Source organism: Ictalurus punctatus, chromosome 1, assembly GCF_001660625.3.
Source record: "Ictalurus punctatus breed USDA103 chromosome 1, Coco_2.0, whole genome shotgun sequence".
NCBI lineage: Eukaryota > Metazoa > Chordata > Actinopteri > Siluriformes > Ictaluridae > Ictalurus > Ictalurus punctatus.
In genome coordinates, this window is record NC_030416.2 from 10,391,568 (window position 1) to 10,415,187 (window position 23,620).

The window sequence follows — 23,620 nt, forward strand, 5'->3', positions numbered from 1 at the left end:
CTCATTTGCATATTGTAGACTTTTGATCTAGCCATATCGCTACAACGGTTAAGAAGTGATATATCAGGCTGCTCGTCCGCGATGACGTCACAGAGTTAATAAAAGCTCTGCAGCGACAGGGCAGGTATTACAGCAGTCATATGGGAAGCCAAATAACTCAAAAAGCTGGTCTAAACTCAACTAATGAATGAATTGCCCAGCCCAGACCTAAAACGGGGACATTTAAAAATTTTAAAATGCTTAACGTTTATAAAAAAATAAAATTTGAAAAAATGCTTATCGTGGTTTCATGTATTAAAACAGCCATCAGGGAACAGCATTTTTTCTCTCAGTATCTACTGCTAAGGCAAAGGCACGGTGATCCAAGTGGAAAGACAATATTTTCACGTCGAGTGTGAAGAAAAAAAAAAAGTTGTTATAAATAAAAAGCTTAACGTGGCTTACTGGACTAAGATAGTGATATTGGAGGACTGAATTTAGTACACACTTTATTAATAAACCATACTATGTACAGGCAAGCAGATGAACCTAGAACAGGGGTTCCCAAACTTTTCCAGGGCGAGGCCCCCCAAATGGCATTAACATTTGACCGAGGCCCCCTTTTGCAAGATGTCTTTAAAACACATTAAAAATACAGACTTCTGAGTATATCCCCCTTTTAAAAAATTTTTTTATTAATAATGACATCTTACATCTTTAAATTACATTAGGAATTGGTTGTGTGTGTGGTTGTCTGAGAGTGAGAAAGAGAAAACATACTAGTGGGAGGGATGGGCACACCAAATTGTTGAGGTCCCCCGGGCGCCCCCTGGTGGCCCCCACTTTGAAAACCACTGACCTAGAATATTAGCGCAACATGCAAAGTTTCACGCTAAGCGGTTTGTTTATAACGGTTTTCTATGGGAGAGAAAACACTTAATGTAAAAATATTCTTTCCACTTGGATCGCGGTGCCATCATCTTAGCAGTCGATAGTGTTCATGACGTGAAATGTGTGACAAAAATGGTTTTCCTCGGTCATCGTTATAGTACGTTAAAGCCACGTTAAATGTTTTCGAATGTCCCCAGATACCCGAGCGACCCACTGGGTAGCCGTGCACAGACTAGTTTGGACCTCCCAGCGTGAGCCACTGAGCAGCGCAGCGAAAAATCAACTGGAAGGGACTAAATCGATAATGATTTGATTACTTACAGCCATGCACATAGGCCTACGGTTATGCGTTCCTGTTCTTTAAGGATAAACGATCTGAATACAAGTACACAGAGTTTTCTTCTGTTTGTGAACTGTTTCTTTCAAGGGCTTCGTCAATTCTGTTAAGAATTTTAGGACTATTTCAAATGGTTTCAGCTATTCACCTGTTTGCCACCTGTTATAGGGACTGTTGATATCCGTAGCTTAAGTATTTTAGTGTAGAATTATGGGTAGAATTCAAATGAATTTGTGCTGCGCTACATTTTGGAGCAGGTCTCGTGGCTAACGCTGGGAGGTCCAAATAGGTCCACGCAGCGCCGTTGAAACTCTTGTCCAATGAGTCGCGCGTGTCAGTTGGTCCACGTCGTGCTACCCAGTGGGTTGCGCAGGTATTTGGTCTATACTGTGCGGTTCTTCTGAGTAGCTCAGTTTGGACCTGCTTTTGAGTTGTTTGGCTTCCCATAAGTCACATTCAAGGGGAAACTGCAGATAAAATCACTGCCATAGATATGAAAGTGCACTTCCTCTTAATCTCTACTTCATTTCGAAATTGGCCTGCTGTTCTGTGTGTGTGTGTGTGTATGCATTCAGGATTTCCTTGTGTTTTGTGTTTCATAAATGATTATAGAGCAGTGCACACTGCATGTATGAGTGCTTATGGGTGGAGGGTGTCACCATGCCTTTGGCCTATTATGGGATGCTTGAGTGTTATGTAATGGGTAGTCTTCTGGGGTGGACAGTTGGAAAGGGAGGTGTGGGGGGAGGATCTTTCAAGAAGGAAAGAGTGCGAGGGATATGAAAAATCACATCTAGAGATCATGAAAGTGCACGGGTATGTTGCGTTTTTTTGTCTACATGTCTGAATACATTCGAAGAGGATTTGATGTCTGAAAGGCTAAAACAGAATTATATCATGGTATCATATAGCTTCTAGACATGGCTGCATGCCGTTCGGTCTGACTCATATTTTGTCTCCCTATGGAAACCCACTCTAATGATATTAGGCATGAAGCATGGGTCTGGCGTTTTGTGTATGCAGCCTGGTAAAAAGTAAACGAGAGCGACTCCCGTTGCAGCTGACGCTGCTACCACGGGCAGTTCTTGATCAGTGTGGTCAGGTGATCGTTTGCAATCTGTCACCTTGTATACAGCCTTATTCTGGGAAAATAACAAGTATGTATTCCCGTGTTAAGCTGCAAATAAAGAGCGAAATACCGTAGCAGATTTTATGCTCCCCAGGTTCTCACACAGCAGCAATGTTTAGGCCTAATAAGGACCTAAAAGAAGCAGCATAAAATACACAGCATAGAAATGACATCAAACTCTCGTGGTGCATTTCTTTTTACACTCTTCTCTCAAATAAGACCTTCTTTTTTTTTTTTTTAGCAAATAGATTTAACAGTAAAGCTCATGAGAGGTTCATGAGAAGCTTTAAACGATTTTTATTTTTCCACAAGGAGTGTAATACAGGACTTAATACCCAGGTGAATTGTTAGCCTACCTTCACAAATGTGGCAGAATAAACTGCTAAATAAATGCTGCTCTTACACCTCAGTGCTTTGGAAGATAGGAGGGTGAAATGTGATATCCTCTTCGTCATTTTTCCATTACTCTATGACTGGCATAGCAGCAGATTGATAGTAGATAGAGTATTATCGTAAAGAAGATACAGTCAACGTTATTGGCATGAAAACAAGCCAAAGTGAAGACATGCGTTTAACAAAACATGTAATGAGATATATTTAGAGCAGATATGGACATTTTTACATAAATGAATGAATGTTGAGGGTTCTTGGGCATCTTTTTCCTCCATGTAAAATTTGTAGTTTTGTGCATATGGTTTTCTCTCTACAATTCACATTTCCAGAAACTGAGGCACTCATTACAAAAACTGTGATTTTGTGTTTCGAAACCATCTTTATGCTGATTTGGACATATTTCCAGGTCAATATTTTGTTGAAAGACCCATTTATGACCAAGCTGTAACCTTCTGGCAGAAGCAACCTGGTACTGGAATAAAATATATTGGCACTTCATTCCTGATTTCACAATATCAGGTGGTTTTTCTTTTTCTTATGTGTAGTCCTCAGTTTGTGAGTATTGCATTATAAGCTTGCACAATAAGGACAAAATACTATATTGTGATTGTATTGCTTCAGACAGTATGTTAAAATACATTAATGAACCATTGTTGGTCATTTGAAGTGTGTGTGTGTGTGTGTGTATATATATATATATATATATATATATATATATATATATATATATATAAAATTATAGATAGATAGATAGATAGACACATACACATATATCTATGCATATATATGTGTGTGTGTATCTATCTATCTATCTATATATGTGCATATATATATATATATATATATTATAGATAGATAGACACATACACATATATCTATGCACATATATATATATATATATATATATATATATATATATATATATATGCATATGTATATGTATCTATCTATCTATATGCATATATATGCGCATATATGCATATATATGCGCATATATGCGTATATATATGCATATATATGCGTATATATATATATATATATGCATATGCATATGTATATGTATCTATCTATCTATCTATATGCATACATATGCGTATATATATATATATATATATATATATATATATATATATATATATATATATATATATATATATATATATATATATAAAATATTTCCCTGAAGAACATAACCACCTTCTTCAGCACAACCCCCACCATTTCTCATAAACCTTTCAATATATGCTTTACTGGATCTGCCTTATGTATCCCCATCTATCAACCTATTCAGCTGAAATGCAATAAAACTGCAGGTAATACTTCATGTAGCGGAATGGCTTTCCATGTAATGCTTCAGCTGTCAAGCCACACCTGAGCACCTAATGAATTCCTGCATTTTTAATCCCTCTCCTCCTTAATCTTTCCTCTCATCTACACTGTATTGTTTCTGTACCATTTCACCTTGCCCCACATGCCTTTTCTAGCTCACTGGTAAAGATTCTGTACGACTAACAAGAAGGTTATAAGCTAAAAATCCTAAAAGCCACTGGTGCACCCTTGAGCAAAATTCTTAAACCTCAGCTCCAAGTGGTTGAGTTTCCTCAAAAGCATCGCAGCACAAAGATAACCGTGAAATGGTAAAGTGAGCATCACATCAGCCAAGTTTCCATCCACTTTTTGCGCCTTTCTGTTATCGGCAAAATGAAAAGGTGTTATAAAAAGTTTGCGGAATTTGCCGTCTCCTGCCTGTTTCCATCCAATTGGTCTTTTACCGATAAGATGGTGTGCGTGATGATGTCATCATTAAAACCAGATTGTGGCAGAGGTTTTGGTGTATTGCAAAAGAAATCTGCCCTTGAGCCATTTCCATACATCATTTTGTGTACATGGCAAGTCCGTCTTTCGCATGGTAAAAGAGAGTATTGAGACAATTAAATGAAACTAGCCAGCTTACCGTCCTTTTAATTGAACAAATAATTGCAATTGTGCGAAATATCAGGAAACGACAGCAGAATGGAGAAGCTGCTCGTCTGATAGGGCGCCGTTTAACTGCCTTTATGCGAGGAAGCCCATGGGTCTGGAAGGTAGTGGTGGACAGACGCTTCACAGAAAGTCTCTGGCTGCAATATTCTAGAACGTCACGGCCCAAGATTGAGACGCCGTGCCAATTAATTGGTCTTGATGTTGCGCCCATCACGGGTTGCCACTGACCACTGGGTCCGACCTGAAAGCAGATTGCTATCGCCCTGCTCAAGCTGGCAATCTGTGCCGAGTGCAGGTAGTGGGGGAAAACATTCAGGGCTAGTAAAACGTCCGTCCATCGACATGCATATGCTGCGTACACAACTGTTAATGAAAAATGAACGTGGAGTTATATCAGGCTGCCAAACGTAGCGGAGGCCAATGATATTGCATACCATAATTCCTTGGCACATTCCTGGATGGCACGCACATCCTTATTCTTCCCCTGATGGGTGGATAGATTCTGTCACGGGACACTTTTGTTGTTTTTTTTTGCATGAATGCCATTTTTCTAAACAAAACTTGTTTCCAAACCATTTTCCCCCCAACATTTAAAGTATCGACATAGAACTCATATGATAAAGTTGTAAATGTCGACAGTTAGCGATAATTTACGTTTCCATCAGTTATATCGATAAACATTTCAACGTGCTAAACCTTTTTTTCTCTCGGAAAAATCTTTGCATGGAAAAGTAGCTATTGAACACACTTCCCAGGTAAGATGTTCTTAACTTTGCAATGCTTTTGAGAAACTCGGACCAGTTCTTTGCTCGGATTAGATTCTGTCTCACTTTTACATCACGTTTCATTGAGATATTAGCCAAATTAATACATTAATGAAGGATCCATGTTTTGCTAATCTATTCCATTAGCTATTTCCACTCTTTCCCCTACCTCTGCCTATAGCTGTACCGTGATCCTTCTGTATCCTCAGTCGACCGTCATGTCTTTCTCTGTAATAAAAGAGTAAAAGATGTGAAAGTCCTTGTGAGTGGTAAATGAATTCTCAAGCCAATCTCCTGACCGCAGCAGTTTGTTATTTGCCTCACATCCACATGCTTGACATTTTGCCGGAGACTCTGGTCTATTCAGAGTTGCCTCCTGTCTTATGCTGTCTAGATGCTCATGTAGGCGCAAAATGACGCTCCAATTGAACAATCTTGAGTTTTTGGATGAGTATGTAATAAAACAAATGTCGACCTCTGCCACACGAATAGCTTTGTCAAGCTTAGTAACTCTTTTTTTTTTTTTTTTTTTTTTTTGGTGGTGAAAAGTGATCGAATAATCCGATTAACATTTTCAAACATCAAATAGAATTGTAAATACAGCAACATGTTCATTATCCCGTTCCTCAAATTATAGATGGTTATTTAAAGTCTGCCTTCATATGTTTGGGGATTTTATAAGGCGTTACAACCTAAGCTTATACACTATAGATCAGACCAAGGAGTATCAGAAGATACTCATCAAATCGCCAGTCCGAGATATTAAAAGATCGATGTTTTGAACGGAGTAAGAGAACTGAATGTGGGCGCTTTATAGAAGAAGCTGGTGAAAATTCTGGAACGTTCCCTTGGTTGGTTGTTTTTTTTTTTTTTGCGCATAGCCCGTGTTGAAGGCATTTTGTGAAGAGTGGTGCAGTATCAGGAAAAAACAACACGTCGTCGTCTGTCATCAAATCTGACTAAATGAATAAGTTGTATTTTTTTTTCTTTTGGGTATCGGTGTGCATGTTCTATGTAGCAGTAAATCTGCTAGATGAGTTCTGCAGGTTTAATATACTTACATATGGCATTCCTTTATATAATTCCCAGGAAGGCCACTATGAAACATTGTGCCGGAAACATTTAATATAAAGATGAACTGCAATTTAAAATTCTGCACTTTAACAGCCAGCTGTGTTTATTTATGACTCCGTATTTTAAATTCAGCACAGTGCAGAATTATATCAGCAAATCTAATACATTTCCTATAGATTTTCAGTACATTTGCTATTTAAAAAAAAAAAAAAGTTTTATACATGATTTAAATATTAATCCGTACATCCTTATACCTGTGCAGCTTTTAATAAATTAAATAACTCCATGCCTACATTCAGATAGGGTGTAATGTTGAAATTTTTCTGCCAGTTGTTCTGTAAATAAATTATGCAATTTCCAATTCATTTCGGTTTTACTTGGCATATCACATTTAGAGGAGACATTGCTGTGCACAATGCAGCTTTGCAGAAATGTGGATTTATATTTAGATCCCTAATGAGCGAACCAGAGGCAACTGTGGTGAGGGAAAAGCTCTCTGAGACGACATGAGGAAGAAACCCTGAGAGGAGCCAGAGTCAAAAGCAGATAGTGGGATTATAAATCATTACTCTTCCACAGTAGTATACTATGAAATCAAGTCAAACAGTACTGAGTGAAAATAATATGTTTTGGGAAGTGCAATGTTAGAGTATCCATGTTAGACCATCCGCTGCAGCAGAGGGTGAGACAGGATCCGGCACCAAAATCGCGTCAGGCAGAAGGAATGTGTGTATAGAGAGAGAGAGAGAGAGAGAATGTGTGTATAGAGAGAGAGAGAGAGAGAGAGAGAGAATGTGTGTATAGCGAGAAAGAGAGAGAGAATGTGTGTACAGCTCGAGAGAGACAGAGAGAGCGAGGATGTGTGTATAGCTAGAGAGAGAGAGAGAAAGAATGTGTGTATAGCGAGAGAGAGAGAATGTGTGTATAGCGAGAGAGAGAGAGAATGTGTATATAGCTCAAGAGAGAGCGAGAATGTGTGTATAGCTCGAGAGAGAGAATGTGTGTATAGCGAGAGAGAGAGAATGTGTGTATAGCTCGAGAGAGAGAATGTGTGTATAGCTCGAGAGAGAATGTGTGTATAGCGAGAGAGAGAGAGAGAGAGAGAATGTGTATATAGCTCAAGAGAGAGCGAGAATGTGTGTATAGCTCGAGAGAATGTGTGTATAGCGAGAGAGAGAGAGAATGTGTGTATAGCGAGAGAGAGAGAGAGAGCGAGAGAGCGAGAATGTGTGTATAGCTCGAGAGAGAGAATGTGTGTATAGCGAGAGAGAGAGAGAATGTGTGTATAGCTAGAGAGAGAGAGTGTGTGTATAGCTCAAGAGAGAGAGAGAATGTGTGTATAGCTCGAGAGAGAGAGAAAGAGACAGCGAGAATGTGTGTATAGCTCGAGAGAGAGAGAGAATATGTGTATAGCTCGAGAGAGAGAAAGAGACAGCGAGAATGTGTGTATAGCTCGAAAGAGAGAGAATGTGTGTATAACTTGAGAGAGAGAGAGAGAGAGAGAATGTGTGTATAATTCGAGAGATAGAGCGAGAATGTGTGTATAACGAGAGAGAGAGAGAGAGAATGTGTGTAGCTCTCTCTTTCTCGAGAGAGCAAGAGTGTGTGTATAGCGCGCGAGAGAGAGAATGTGTGTAGCTCTCTCTTGAGAACGAGAGAGAGTGAATGTGTGTATAGCTCTCTCTCTTTCTCGCGAGAGAGAATGTGTGTATAGCTCTCGAGAGAGAATGTGTGTATAGCTCTCGAGAGAGAATGTGTGTATAGCCAGAGAGAAAGCGAACAGATTATTAGGTATGCTCTTTAATCAACGCCAGATTGTTAAAGAGGTATGTGTTATGGATCAGACCCACATGTTATCAATGTTGGGGTTTTTTTTTTTTTTTTTTAATCTCCAAAGGTTTATCTGCGACAGGCTCTACATACAGTCTGATCTGCTTCAAACTGTCTCAGTTTTGTCCTACTGGTGTTCCACGATCTATTGTCTTTTTAGACCCTTGACGATTTGACATGACTTGCACAGATTTACTCAGAGGTGCAGTGTTCAGTACAGTGCACGCAAAGCAACGCCCCCTGCTACCTGGACAAGAAAGGGGGAAAGCAGGCATTGCTAATATCAAATCGCATTCAGATCAAACTGGCACATCGACTAAGATTCATTCATCTTCGTTAATCTCCGTGTCCCACACAGATGCACAAATCAATGAACAACCTTAGATCAGCAGGAAATGCAGCAAGTCCCGGTCTCCCATGATCCCGAACATGCAGTATTGAGGTTTTTTTTAATGAGCTACATCAGCAACACTGCCCTAAGCAGCCATTACCGCTCTCAGTAATTACACGAACCGAGCAAATTAGCTGCTTGATTCAAGGCAAAAGGTGGCAAAAAAGAGAGAATCAACCCTCACCAGTGTACATTCAGCAAAGAATGTGTTAACTGAATCCCTTATCTGGACGGATGTTTATATGACTGTTCTCTTTCTATGATTCTCATTAAATGACACTTTCTATCCCGCTGCTCAGATCCAACATGGAGAGCCTGAGAGTCGTGGGCTTCAGCATGCTGCTCTGTGTGGGTAAGAAATGCATTTAAATAAATAAATAAATATTCATGATTATTGTTTATGATAGAAAATCTCTCTAGCCATATTTAATGCTACATACACATTTTTAACCATCGTAAAGATATTTGGATGAACGCGTACGGTTAAAACAGGTTTCTAATGCTGATGACTCTGTTAATGTTGTTTTAAGAGCGTTTTTTTTTTTTTTTTTTTTTTTTTTATCTTTGAATAAAATAGTTCCCGTATTGAACTGAGGAGAAGCGCAACATATTTATAACCTTTTCAGAAAAGTCTTCTCGATGAACCTGTCTCATGAGGCCGGTTGAGGAAACGGCAAGAGTTATCAGAAAACCCGTTACAGTTTCCAAATACGAAACCTTTTTGATTTGTTAAACACTTAAGTTTACTTAACGTAACTACGTTTATGTATTATATGTGCTATTTCATAGTGTTACATTTATTCGTTATTCGTTGGCATTTTAGGGGTTAGTTAAGTGCTCGTGGAAGAGCTGGGTGTTTTTTTTTTGTTTGTTTTTTTTTTGAAGATACTGACCGATTCTGTGATCGGGATTGATGTTGGAAGTTCATTCCACCACTTCAGGAATAGATAGTGTGAATGTCTTCATTGTTATTCTAAACAATAGAAAATAATAAAAATGAAGAAAACCCTTCCATGAGTCGGTGTGTTCAAACTTTTGATTGATGATGTCATAATGTCATGAAGTGATTGACTTGTGCGAGGTCAGAGTATTAACTTACCTCACTTACCTCATTCCTCAGCTTTCTCTACAACTCTGAAAGGTAAGATGCAATAAAAATAATACATTTTTTTTCACTCAAATTCGAAGTGAAACCACTACAGTCCTCACTGTAATATATGAATGTCGATGTGCTTTGGTCTTTCTTAGCGAAAGATGAGACTGTATTCTTGGGCGAGGATTATCAAATCTTGTTGCCAGCGGGCGGTGCTACGGTGATCTTCAAGCCCAGGATCGGTCCAGCACGAGAGCTGGAGATGATGAAGAACGGGGAAGTGATCAACGCGCGGGTCAAACTGAGCACGACTCACCTGAATCACCTGATTCTGGAGAATGTTGGAGAAAGTGATGAGGGAGTGTACATCATCAGATCTGAGCAAAACCCAAATAACATCAAGCAGCTCAATGTCATCGTCAGAGGTGATACTCAGCACGGCTTGATCAAGTTCTTTCGCTGTCTAACAGTGGATGCTCTGTCGAGCCATCTCTTTTGGTTTTGGAGCACTACCTTTGGTGGAAGAAAATAATTAAAAACGTCCATTATATCTAATAATAATGAGCAGTGTAAGAAACATTTTTTTAGCAAAAAAAAACCCCCTGTACACTCGCTACTTTACATTGTAGCAAAGTGTCATTTCTTCAGTGTTGACACATGAAAAGATATCATCAAATATTTACAAAAATGTGAGGGGTGTACTCACTTTTGTGGGGTACTGTATATACATACATATATATATATATGTGTGTGTATGTGTATATATATGTATGTATAAATATATATATATATATGTGTGTGTGTGTGTATATATATGTATATGTGTATATGTATATATATATGTATATGTGTGTGTGTGTGTATATATATATATATATATATATATATATATATATATATATATATATATATTGTGTGTATATATATATAATATATATATTATATATATATATAATATATATTATATATATATATATATATATATATATAATATATATTATATATATATATATATATATATATATATATATATATATATATATATATATATATATATATATATAGAGAGAGAGAGAGAGAGAGAGAGAGAGAGAGAGAGAGAGAGAGAGAGAGAGAGGAGGAGGAGAATGGATAGAACATGGGAACTAAAATAAACTTTTAATGTATTTGTATCACTCAGTCAAAAAAACCCAGAATATACTGGAGAGAGCGATGCAGTCTTTATTTATTTAAAAAAAAATTCTTAAACATATTTGTAAAAAATTGTGGGAGCATTTTTGGCACTTCATTTGTCTAAATAAATTCTTTTCAAAAAAGCACACGTAGAATGGATATAAAAAGTCTCCACAGCCCTGTTAAAATGGCAGGTTTTAGTGAATTAAAAGAATGACTCTAAGATAAATCATGTCAAAACTTTTCCCACCTTTAATGTGAAATTGCAAAGTATGCGAATAAAGTGATAAACGATCAGAAATGTTTTTAGGGGAAAAACTTTTCATAACCAAGTGTGCACACCCCTAAACTAATACTCAGTTGAAGCACCTTTTGATTTTTATCACACCACTCAGTCTATCAGCGTGACACATCTTGACTAAGCACTGTTTTCTCACTCTTTCTTCCAAAAACAATGGGATTGTGAGGGCATCTCCTGCGCACATTCCGCTTCCGGGCACCCCACAGATTTTGAGGTGGATTCAGAAAAGGTCTGACATGATTGATCTTTGTTTACTTCGACAAAAACTTGCCATTTTAACAGGCATGTGTCGACATTTTGATATCCACTGTCGTGTTTCCATCGTCATCGGTCTATTCATGGACCGAGTTCACTGTCAGCTTCTCACGTCAACGTCTCTCTCTTTCACGGTCCTCCTGTTCACAGCCAGTGCTTGTCCACGCCCTCATTACCGCAGACTTCAAACTGTTAGTATTATTTAAAAAGTGATCCCTCAATGTTCTCATGTGAGGGTCTCACAAGCATATGTGCACAAAGTCATTGGAAGAAAACGTCATTTAAAAAAAAAAAAAAAAAAACGTATACAGTACTGTGCACCTAAATTCTTTTAATACAGTGTTTCTTCTTAGATCTTTCATTTTTTTGGCTTCTGAGGTTTTCAAGCGTTACTTTTAAAACAACAAATGCTACAGAAAAATGCTTGTATGTCGGTAAAGAAAGTAAAATATTACATAATAGACCAGATAAAAGCAAGTGTAACCGTCTCCAGTCTGCAAGTCGCTTAGAAGTATACAACTTACATGTATACATGAGACTACTGATGCATTTTTATAACGCAAAGGGTTGCCATACCAAATATTGAGTTGGTTTAGTTTATTACTGTTTATTAGTCTTTATAGTGATTTTTTTTTTTAATGTAAAAAAAAAAAAAAAAAAATCTTTTTAGTCTTTGAATAAAAATCTGAAATGGATTATTTTTATCCAAACACAAAGGGATACTTTGTGTAACAGCCATGAATTGTAGCCTGCTACACAATTGTAGTATGTCTTACGTACAGTGAGCTATAGTCACACAGAAACACATACAGCATGAGCCCTGAATAGTTTCATTATTACAGGGTGTATGTAGTTAACAACATGGGCGTGTAATGATGCAGAAGTTAATTGCAGCTCTGTCAAACCACCCTTGGTGCTTTCCGTTTTTCTTTTTGTCTCTCTGCAGGTCTCTTCCTCTCATTCTCACTCTCTCCTAAAAAACAAATCTCTTCTTTTCTCTTCAGATTGCACAGTGGAGGTGAACGTGATATATGGAAGAGACTTCACTATTACGCTGCTGGGTATGCCTGAAGGTGTGGGCTTTCGTCCCATTGCCGTTGAGGCCAATCAGACATCTCATCCGGCATTAGAGCTGCTGACAGCCGAAGGACACGTCCATGAGAATTACGCGGATCGCCTCAGCATTACCGAGCAGCACGTCGTACTGAAAGCTGTGACTGGGGCTGATGAAGGCAGCTACACCATCACTCTAACCGGTGGGAAAGTGGGCAAAAAGATATGCCTTAATGTGAAAGGTGAGATGGTGGAAAATGGTAATCTTGTGCCTTGTATTATGCCCTTATAAATAAATAGACATAGTTTTGTCTTGGATTGTGCCATCAGGTCTAAAAAATTTGAAAGAGGCCTATAAATATTTTCTTGATCATCAACAAAAGTACATTACATTTACGGTATTTGGCAGAAGCTCTTATCCAGAGCGACTTACATTGATCTCATTCATACATCTGAGCAATTGAGGGTTAAGGGCCTTGCTCAAGGACCCAACAATGGGTTGACCTTCTGAGCAGTAGACCAAAACGTTAACCACCGAGCTACCGCTGCCATATATGTATGTACAAATAGGCTCTACAGCACACTACACAGCGCACAACAGTCTGAAAATGGTGACTAGGTCTTGAGCGTTGGAATAGTTGCCAAGATTTCTGCACATGTGGTTAATGCAGCTTGGCTTTTTTTTTTTTTTCAGAAACATGTATTAAGGACTCAGGATGTTTTCTGGCTTAATCCTTATCCCCTTAAGTACCTATTATGATGGGCATAATGATCTTATAACATTAATAGTGCCCCAGTTCAGATTGAAGTTGTATTACTTTACATGTCCTTTTGACTTTTTAGAGGGAATATCTGAGACAGAACTCGGGGTGGTGGGGGAAGAGGAGGTTGGTGTAGCAATGCGAGAATCGATTCTGGGTTTTATAGCACAGCCAGACGAGAAGGTAGGACAAATGTGAAAATGACAGATGTGGCACAAGGGAGACAGGCAGGATTGAAAGATGGGGTGTATGGATGGGAACAGAGGGATGAGATCTTTTGGGACAGTGCATCCATTTGAAGAAGGAAGGACCGAAGCAACAATGTATGACCGCAGTGAGCTATTGAGTAATGGAGATATGTGAGATATGAAGTGAGCTGATAAATTGTTTAGAATTACTCCTGTCCTGACTGCACTATCCGTCTAATAAAATATTCATGCTCTCGCTTGCTTTCTCCAACTGACTTCATTCCCACTCTCTTATTCTTTGTTCGCCATCAGCATGTCTCCTGGTTCTCTTTACTCCTATGGCCTGTGATATCATTTACATTACATTTTAGTTTTGTCTTGGATTGTGCCATCAGGTCGAAAAAATTTGAAAGAGGCCTATAAATATTTTCTTGATCATTAGCAAAAGTACATTACATTTACGGTATTTGGCAGAAGCCCTTATCCAGAGCGACTTACATTTCTCATTTATACAGCAGAGCAATTGAGGATTAAGGGTCTTGCCCAAGGGCCCAACAGGGGTAGCTTGGCAGTGCTGGGGCTTGAACTCCTGACCTTCTGATCGGTAACCCCAATATCATTGTAACGCTTGAAGAATGGAAATTTAACATTAGGCCTTTCTTTCTTTCTTCTCTGTCATTGCAGAGGAATTGAAGTTTGTCACAGTGCCATACGGAGGCACGTTTAAGCTGAATCTGCACTTGAACAGTTCGTCTGCCCGTCTGATCTTCTCACCCGACTTCGGCAGATCTGACAACATCAGCTGGGTGATTATGGATAGGGGCGAACTGAACCTGCTTCCAGATCACAACCTGGAGGGCCGATTCTCCATGGACAACTCGATGTGTATTCTGAAGCAAGTGAAGGCCAGTGACGCAGGACTGTATCAGGTCACTGATCTACAGGGCTTCTCCGTGTCAAAATTCTACTTGGGGGTGGAACGTAAGGAAACGAGCACTTAATCTTACTTTAAATATAGGATATGTTATTTTATGTATATTATACTATATGGCCAAATGTTTGTAGTCACCTGACCATCACATCTATATCTGCTTTTCAGTTCCAGTGACTGGAAATCGTAATGCTACAACATACAAAGACATTCTGTACAAGTGTGTGCTTCCAACTTTGTGGCAATAGTTTGGTCGAAGAACCACATATGGGTGTGATGGTCAGGTGTCCACATACTTTTGTCCAGCTGGTGTATTAATACATTGTCATTTATGTTGTATAATGCATGAGCTGTGTAAAATGCATCCGTGCTCTATTAAACACTTCACGCATCGTATATCGTGTTGTATATCTCTCGCAACGTATTCAGAAAAATGGCCTTTTCATTTATCCGTCACTTCATTTCGTCACAAAGATGGTAACTGGGTACAAATGCAGGATTTGGTTCTCATTTCACTTCAACCGATACACACACACATTATCTTACAGTTTTTCCCTGATGATTGTGCACTTCATTCCCATTTAACACAATTTTCAAGTGACTACAAGTAGGTGGGGCAAATAATTTGTACTTTAAGGTAGGTTTGTATTCAGAACCCTTTTTTTTTTTCTTCTTATATGTAGGTAGCAGACGTACACATGTTTTGGTGGGTGTGGTTTTGAGTGGAAATCTGAAGAGAAAGACTAATTGTTTGGAAATGGAAAGCTTGTGGGGAAAAAAAACAACAACAATGTTTTGTTTGTGTTACTAATGGAAAATTTCTCGTCCTTCTTTCTCGGTCTCTCAGCATACAGGCTGCCTAATGTCTTTTTGGCAGTGATTTCTCTGCTGGCTTTGCTGGTGGTGCTGCTGCTGGTGTGTTTGGTGTCATGTCTGGTGAAGGTGCGCAAAAGGGCAGCAAAAGCCAAAGCCATCGAGAAGATTGCAAAAAATGCAGGCAAAGAGGAAGGAAATGCCTTTAGACAGGTAGGAAAACTATACTGAAGCACACCAAACATTAAACATTCATACACAACTATTAAGCGGAAACCCTTTACGACTCGTATTAGACGGTTAGCCTTACTGACAAGTACATCATCAGGTGCTATGGAAGACCGTGACATCTAGTCAGTAAAGAGACACATTAGCGCCTGAAGCTCAGTGTGTTAGGCAGCGGTGGGCTGTGCATTTTAGCTCTAGGCCTTCTGTGTAGTCAACAGCATTAAGAACTATTTTCAACTGAATAGATCACAGTAAAGACATCATATTGTATAACATTTGGCCTCTATAAGCAACTACCCGAAAATAAATTTTCAAAAAATGAGCCATTCATGAAGTCGGTCATTTTATTTGTCATATGCACAGTATGCCAGAGACAACTGTACATTGAAATGCTTTTGGTGAGGCTCTGTAAACTCATTAAGGCTCAGAACAAATAGAGAACAGTGACTATGAAAAAAAAATTGCTTTCCTTTGTAGCGCTATGGAGGAATGAAAGAAGCATGACTCACCAGTATTGACCCACCAATGGGTCAATGCCTTTACCCCACCCAGTATGAGTCATCACTGCCAATTCCCAACAACTACCTAGTTCTGCCGTATCACATGACATCTATTAGCCAGGGAGGGGGAGTGTTAGAGCTCACCCTCATGAAGTTAGTCACCAAATCTTTTCAAAGTGCTTCTCAAGCTATGTCACAGGCCAGATGAACACTTAAAAGAAAGCATTAACTGCCCTCTTCCATATACATAATCAATTATGCTCTCTCGGACTCCTGGCCACTTGGGAGCCAACCGATTATTAACAGCAAATCCACAAACAAATCAAACTGGCCTTCCTCTGCCAACACTTTGAAAATGATCAATATGATTTTGTTTTCGATGGACACACACTACGGTTAATCGTTGACATCATTGACCTACTTTCTGAAATCTCAAGGCTCATGCTCTCATTGTAAGTGTATTGATAAATGCGATTGTTGTATGAACAGCATATCGATTTTCCCCTAATGATGGCAAGTTGCATACACCAAAGTTTTTAAGCATTTTTAATTAAGAGGGCTTACTCAATCGCTAATAAAATCTAAGGCCACCCAGTGCGTTTGGCTAAGAGGAAATCATCCCTTTTTGACCACGTTCTTAATATGGCAAGAAAACGTTAATTGTATTTGTACCAACACAAATACTGTAGCTGTGATGAATGCAGCCCCATGTCTGTTTGCAGGTAGTGAAGGAAGCTTGCTGCCGTCAAAATGATGACGCTCCGGCTCTCTCACAAAAAGAAGATATTACAGAGAAATCCCAGAGCACTGAAATCAGCATTAAGGTTTGTACCATAAAGATGAAGTCTCGAAACCTTTCAGAATATTTACAGTATTTGTATGTGCATGTTGTTCATTATGTATAACGTTCAGGGTCTAGAAGTGTCTGCTAAGGACACAAGTATCCATGAAAAGAACCTGGAGACCAGCGACTCAGGAGTAGGCTTCACCACTGCAGGCCTTCCACTGGACAGTGATACTGAGGCACCAACAGTACCCATTGGAGAAACCGATTTCCTGAGCTCCTCTGTTGCTTCTGATGCCAAACCTATTGCCAAACAAGAGTCCAAACTAACTCCGTCTTCACCTCCCAAACCAGCACCAACCCCTGAGGCGAAGCCAGTATCCGAGACACCGGTTTCAGCAGCATTGAAGCCAGCACCGTCTCCTGAACCCAAACTCTCTGTAACACCAACACAAGAAACAAAAACGACCATCTCGCCCACTCCTGAGTCGAAACCAAGCTTGAGTCCGTCTCCAGACCCAAAGCCTGCAGTGACACCCGAGTTGAAACCAGCGGTTAGCCCTTCTCCTAAAGCCACACCAACCCTAGAAGTCAAACCAACTCCCACTTCTGATGTCAAACCACCCCCAAGTCCTGAACCTCCAAAAGCGGCGACACCAACACCTGACTCAAAACTAGCCGCCACCCCAACTAAAATGGCAGTCTCTCCAGCTTCTGATCTCACACCAACCAAACCTGATGGCACACCATCTGCTGTGAGTCCTTCATCAGCAGCTACTATTGCAACTCCTGACACCAAGCCTGCCCTCTCCCCAACTCCTGATGCAAAACCAACCACTAATGGTACCCTTGAGTCCACCCCAGATATAGGATCTTCTGAGTCTAGTGCTATCCCTGCAAAAACCCCAGAGACTGAAAAAAGCTCCGGAAAGGTTCCCGAGGTCATCTCGACCGGGGCTCCAGCTCCAGAGGCCAAGCAAGACTCGGCCTCCGCCAGCGATGGTGCTCCTGCCTCAGGAGTGGAGGAAACTTCCACCACCTGAGGTCCAAACCCCTGCCTGCTTACTGCTCCCTCCACATGTCTTTTAACACCGCTGACAATCGAGATCTAACAACAAGCAAAAACTCACCAACTTATTATGGGAGGGCAATTTTAGTCTACTAAATCTCACTCTTAATGCATAACTAACATACACTGTAGATTTACCTGATTAATTCATATTTAATCACTTTGTAACACGGTTCTATAAACACAGAGACATACCACTACAGGTGTTCCATTGACTTTATCTAATGCAGGCTGAGAAAGGCTGCCCCTTACATGCAAACAAGATGTACAGATGCAACATCCTTATGATACCTAAATATGATTCCACTGCATGCAAAAAAAAAAAAAACAACAAAAAAAAATATCAAGAGAATGAACTAACTTCAATTAATCTTTGATGTATTTGAGGATTGTGGTAGTGAACTGGGTGACGGTGACCATAGATCCAAAAGAGCAGTCTTCTTCTTGTTCCTACCCCAGAGACATTGGCTCCATATATTTCTTTTCAAGCCTTAAAGAATAACATCCACATCAATCGAAACAATCATCGGTACAAATCAGAAAATAACACTGAAGGTTAAAAAGTATACCGATCTGAAAATGTTTACTGAGCTGGAAGAAAGAAAAAAAAAAAGATCTGACGCGGAACACCTAGGAACGCTTGACAATTACCAAAACCTGGACCTTTCTGACGGAACTGTTTTTTTTGGAGTAATTCCACTGAAAAGAACATTTCCAGGCCGCATTACAAACGCTAGAACCCATTTTACAGGATTCTCTCTCCCAATGTCAACACACGAGCAGAGCTTTCCAACACAGGACTGACTTAAAAAGGTAATCGGGAAAAACCTACTAATGTAAAGTCATAACATTCCTTCTTTTCAAGTTATTTCTACTGTTAGATACTTTCAGTAATATAGGCAAAAACAAAAAAAATTTAGATTTAGATCTAACTGGCATGTTACAGTATTTGTTTATGGCTGCCTATTCTGAATTGTGTAATGTTTTATGAGGAACTGCAGAATGATTTGAAATGGTCCCAAATACTTGTAGATTGAGATGAAGGGTTTAGTTACTGATCTTAACCATGGACTTACTTAAATACGGGGAGACGATCATAAATCGGTGCTTTTACTCCAGGAATCTTAGGAACGATTGATTGTTTGGTCGATAGAGTTTCATTAAGTTTTCCCATCAGCTATCAGAATCAGTTTACAGAGATTTTGGGTGCCTCTTGTGGAATCTGACCACCACTGCCCTTTTGCTATTGCACCAATAGTGTAGGAAAGGAAGCAGTTCTCTGTGAGCTGTTTGGGGCGGGATTCTCTTTTATTCGGAAAAGGCTCGTAGTTCGTTTACATGACGTCAGGGTGTAACTATAGAAAGTCAGATTTTAGTATCGGGTAGATTTTGCGAACACAGACGATGCCTGAACCTCATACTGTAAAACATCATACAGACACTAAGAAGACTAAGTTTACTGTAGCGCACCGATGGAAAAAGGTCCAGACTTGAGTTTCGGATTAAAGCACAAAATATGATCTCGATCTGAGGCTTTACAACATTTTTGAAACCACGGCATTACCAACACCCTCCTCCCTCGCCATTACCTCAGAATGGCCTTGTTCTTTCTAAGCCTTTTGCACTTGTATCAGTATTATGAATCGAAATTTTAAAGCCGTGCGGTCTTACGGCGTACGTAACATGACATGACACATAACAAGTGCGTTTGTAAGTCACTTGTATTACCCACTCTAGATAATTAGCCACCGGTAATGTTTATAAATAACATTCTATCTGGTTTTTTTGCCTTTTTATCACTGTATGAGAAGTTTTACGCCAAAAACGTTGCCTCGATATCTCAAAATCACAGAATTATCAGATAGAATCATATAATTATACGATCTCAGATGGCTCAGAAATAAGACTTCTGTTACATAATTAGTAGCTGTAGTTGCAGAGGGTATGCTAGCTACTAATATTACCCAATCTAATAAATCTTACGATCACTCTCGCTTTCACAATCTCTCGCTCTCTAACCTAAGTGCTATAGGCCATGAGCCGTTTTACTCCCCAAACAGCTGGTCTGTCATTTCAAGATCGATTTAAGCAATACTAAGTGCAAAGACTATGCACATTCGCACACGTCAGTCATTAAGGCGGGAGCTCGTAAAACGGGTTCCGCAAGGCAATGACGAAGGATATGCACCATTTTTCTTCTACACTTAATAAGAATCGGTGAATTGCACATCGAGTATATAAGCATGCTATTATTATGTCCATAGTCCCTGTGTCATGATTCATTTAGATCAAATCCGCAAATCTAATCTGATCCAATTCATGAGGCAATCAGAAACGCCGAAGGAATAAACAATCCATACATGAAGACGTTTGGTTATATGGCATGAATACACTTGGGAACTCGCTGAGATTATTGTAGGTTTAATTAAAGCTACACCTTGTTGTTTTTTAACCAATTAAAACGAATGAACAAAACGTTCCCTAGTGAGCATATTCTGTAAACTAAAGTTCTGATTTTCTACAGCATGGTAGTACTAGTACATTGGAGTGCATCAGGGTCTACAGAGTGACAGGAAAAGGGTCAGGCATGCATATCGCTATTTCCTCTGCACCAGATGAAGGTGAAACGCCTTGCTCAAGGGCACGACGGCATTTAACAAAGCAGAATGGGGGCAACTGACCCATTCTTCCAGACACCAGCTCTTAAACATAGTCTCCGTAAGACGATGAAATCTCTCTTTGTAATCCGTTCACTAACCTGTAAACTCTTCACCCTGTCACGTGCTTCACTGGAACGCGAAGACACACGTACACAGCCGATGACTGAAATGCTAGTTGAAAACGATTATATAACCTCTAGACGAGTAGTAGTCATAGTAACTAAGTGTGTTTGCTAAAAGATAGCTAAGATATAGCATGAACTCAGTGAAATCATTTTCTGAACACTGCTAAGTGATAACATGCATCCCTTTTTGTAAAAAACAAAACAAAACAAAACAAAAAAACAACAGTGCTGTTTTGTTTAATATTTAGTGTACGCCCACCAAGGCGGTGCAATGATTTGTCTCCACACATGTTTGTAGTGTGTGCGCAGTATGTGTGTGTATTCCGTGTTTGGTACTTGTATTTACTATTGGCATATATGCATTAGATGGATGTATGTGTGTGTATGGGTTCTGTGTTTACAATAAGACTACACTGGATAAATGATGGGTCATGAACACCACTGGTTGCTGGCAATTCCTCAACCATTTCATAAGGAAAGCTGCCCCGTTTTTAACATCCCACCGCCTGTAGCTGTTTCTGCTCTCTCTTTCTCTCTCTCTCTCTCTTTCACATACACACACACACACACACACACAAAACTCAAGACCTTACATAAGACCTCCGTTTCAATTTCCGTGGCTAATTGTTGGGCTGTGACATCAGGAGTGACGGGATGTGATGTGATGTACAATAACTGCAGGGTTTGCGTGTTTTTTATGGTGTCACAGCGCAGATGGAGATGTTTGACCGGTAATGTGTGTGATTTATAGATTTTAGGAGCTCTTATATCTCTGTACTGGAGATTTGTACCGCTTTCCTCTTCAGAGAACAGTAGGTCAAAGGATCAGCAGGTCATTTACCGAAGCATGTTTTTCTTTCCAACTAAAATGGTTCAAATTTAAACAAACGAAAACAAACAACTGTCGATCAGTTTTAGAGACTAGAGCTAAAAATCAAATTGCTTAAAGATATATCGAGTCATGAAAAGGGGGAAAAGGTCGAGACATCTGTACTGGGTTGTCGTTAGCGAATACTTTTGGTCATGGTGGATTTACGGTGAGGATGATTGGTCAGTGTATGTTGTTTTCATTTGTTTGTTTTTTTTCATTTTGAAATGAAAATGGCTCCTTTTTCTTTTTTTATTTAAAAAAAAAAAAAGGAAACAATAAAACAGGAAATAATTTTTTTTTTCAGAAAATAATTTAAAAAAACAAAAAAAAACAACAACCTAAATATTGAAACATTTTAATTGCTTCAACTTGTTCATCACACAAAGTCTAGAAATCATATACGAATCCAATAAATAAATAAATAAATGAATCAGGAACACTGCAATACATTTCAGCATGAACCAACGTGACCTGGAAGTACAAGCAGGCTCTTCAACAGATTATTCTCTAGAACCGTATAAAGATATGCTAAAAATGGGATCAACATAGAGTCCTGTGCAAAAGTCTTGAAAAGACATACTGTAATGCCTAAGGATGCCTTCAAAAATAATGAAATTAAACCTTCCTACATAGGTATTGAATTTTATATATATATATATATATATATATATATATATATATATATATATATATATATATAAAAGAGTATTTTATATATATATATATATATATATATATAAAAGAGTATTTTATATATATATATATATATAAAATACTCTTTTATATATATATATATATATATATATATATATATATATATATATATATATATATATATAAAATACTCTTTTTTATATATATATATATATATATATATATATATATAAAATACTCTTTTTTATATATATATATATATATATATATAAAATACTCTTTTATATATATATATATATATATATATATATAAAAGAGTATTTTATATATATATATATATATATATATATAAAAGAGTATTTTATATATATATATATATATAAAATACTCTTTTATATATATATATATATATATATATATATATATATATATATATATATATATATAAAATACTCTTTTTTATATATATATATATATATATATATATATATATAAAATACTCTTTTTTATATATATATATATATATATATATAAAATACTCTTTTATATATATATATATATATATATATATATAAAAGAGTATTTTATATATATATATATATATATATATATATATATATATATATATATATATATATATATAAAATACTCTTTTATATATATATATAATAATCTATAATATGTGTGTGTGTATATATATATACTCTTTTATTTATTTATATATATATATATATATATATATATATATATATATATATATATATATATATATATATATATATATATATAAAAAAGAGTGTGTATATATATAGTAAAAGAGTGTGTGTATGTGTATATATATATATATATATATATATATATATATATATATATATATATATATATATATAAACATTTTAATATTTTGCTGGAAAAGTAATGTTTGGAAATATAATATGTATTTGTACTGACTCAATAATGCAGAAGTCATATAATAAACTAAATCTATAACAAAATTTGTACACCAAAAATTAGCGTGCCTAAGACTTTTGCACAGTACTGTGTGCAGAAATAAATTTTGGGTGATATTCTTAAAGAAATATTCTTAAATTGCAACACCGGGAAAATCCTGTTGATTTTTTTCCATTTGTATTTTTTTTTTTTTTCATCCTCCATGTTGTTCTCCAGTATCTCTAAAAAAATAAATAAATAAATAAATAAGTATTTGGTGATCCATATTAGCAGAATGTCAGACACTGACATCGATCTGTAATCTAACTCTCTTCTCGCTGCTACCTGTTAATTCCCGTCGATTCATTTTAGCCTGATAATGAATATGAAATGATGATATTGATTGCGTTAAAGCGAAAAACTCTTATGAAAATCTTGGGTGCAATGTATATGGAAACGA

The 23,620-nt window shown here is 37.7% G+C and overlaps 1 protein-coding gene across 2 annotated transcripts in view; it reads left to right on the forward strand.

Moving 5' to 3' along the window:
• The window catches only part of si:dkeyp-77h1.4 (uncharacterized), a 23,397-nt gene extending 1,174 nt beyond the window's left edge, over positions 1-22,223 (forward strand). The window contains exons 1-9 of one of the 2 annotated variants that reach the window (XM_017469388.3): positions 1,107-2,023; positions 9,071-9,123; positions 9,892-9,912; positions 10,020-10,289; positions 12,598-12,888; positions 14,280-14,576; positions 15,374-15,552; positions 16,790-16,891; positions 16,980-22,223. In XM_017469388.3, the coding sequence (XP_017324877.1) occupies positions 2,010-2,023; positions 9,071-9,123; positions 9,892-9,912; positions 10,020-10,289; positions 12,598-12,888; positions 14,280-14,576; positions 15,374-15,552; positions 16,790-16,891; positions 16,980-17,894 (2,142 nt within the window). In that variant the 5' untranslated portion in view covers positions 1,107-2,009 and the 3' untranslated portion in view covers positions 17,895-22,223. Of the gene's footprint in view, positions 1-1,106; positions 2,024-9,070; positions 9,124-9,891; positions 9,913-10,019; positions 10,290-12,597; positions 12,889-14,279; positions 14,577-15,373; positions 15,553-16,789; positions 16,892-16,979 lie in introns of those variants that run through there. The other variant, XM_017469396.3, reaches the window with a different exon arrangement.
• Positions 22,224-23,620: the final 1,397 nt, after the last annotated feature.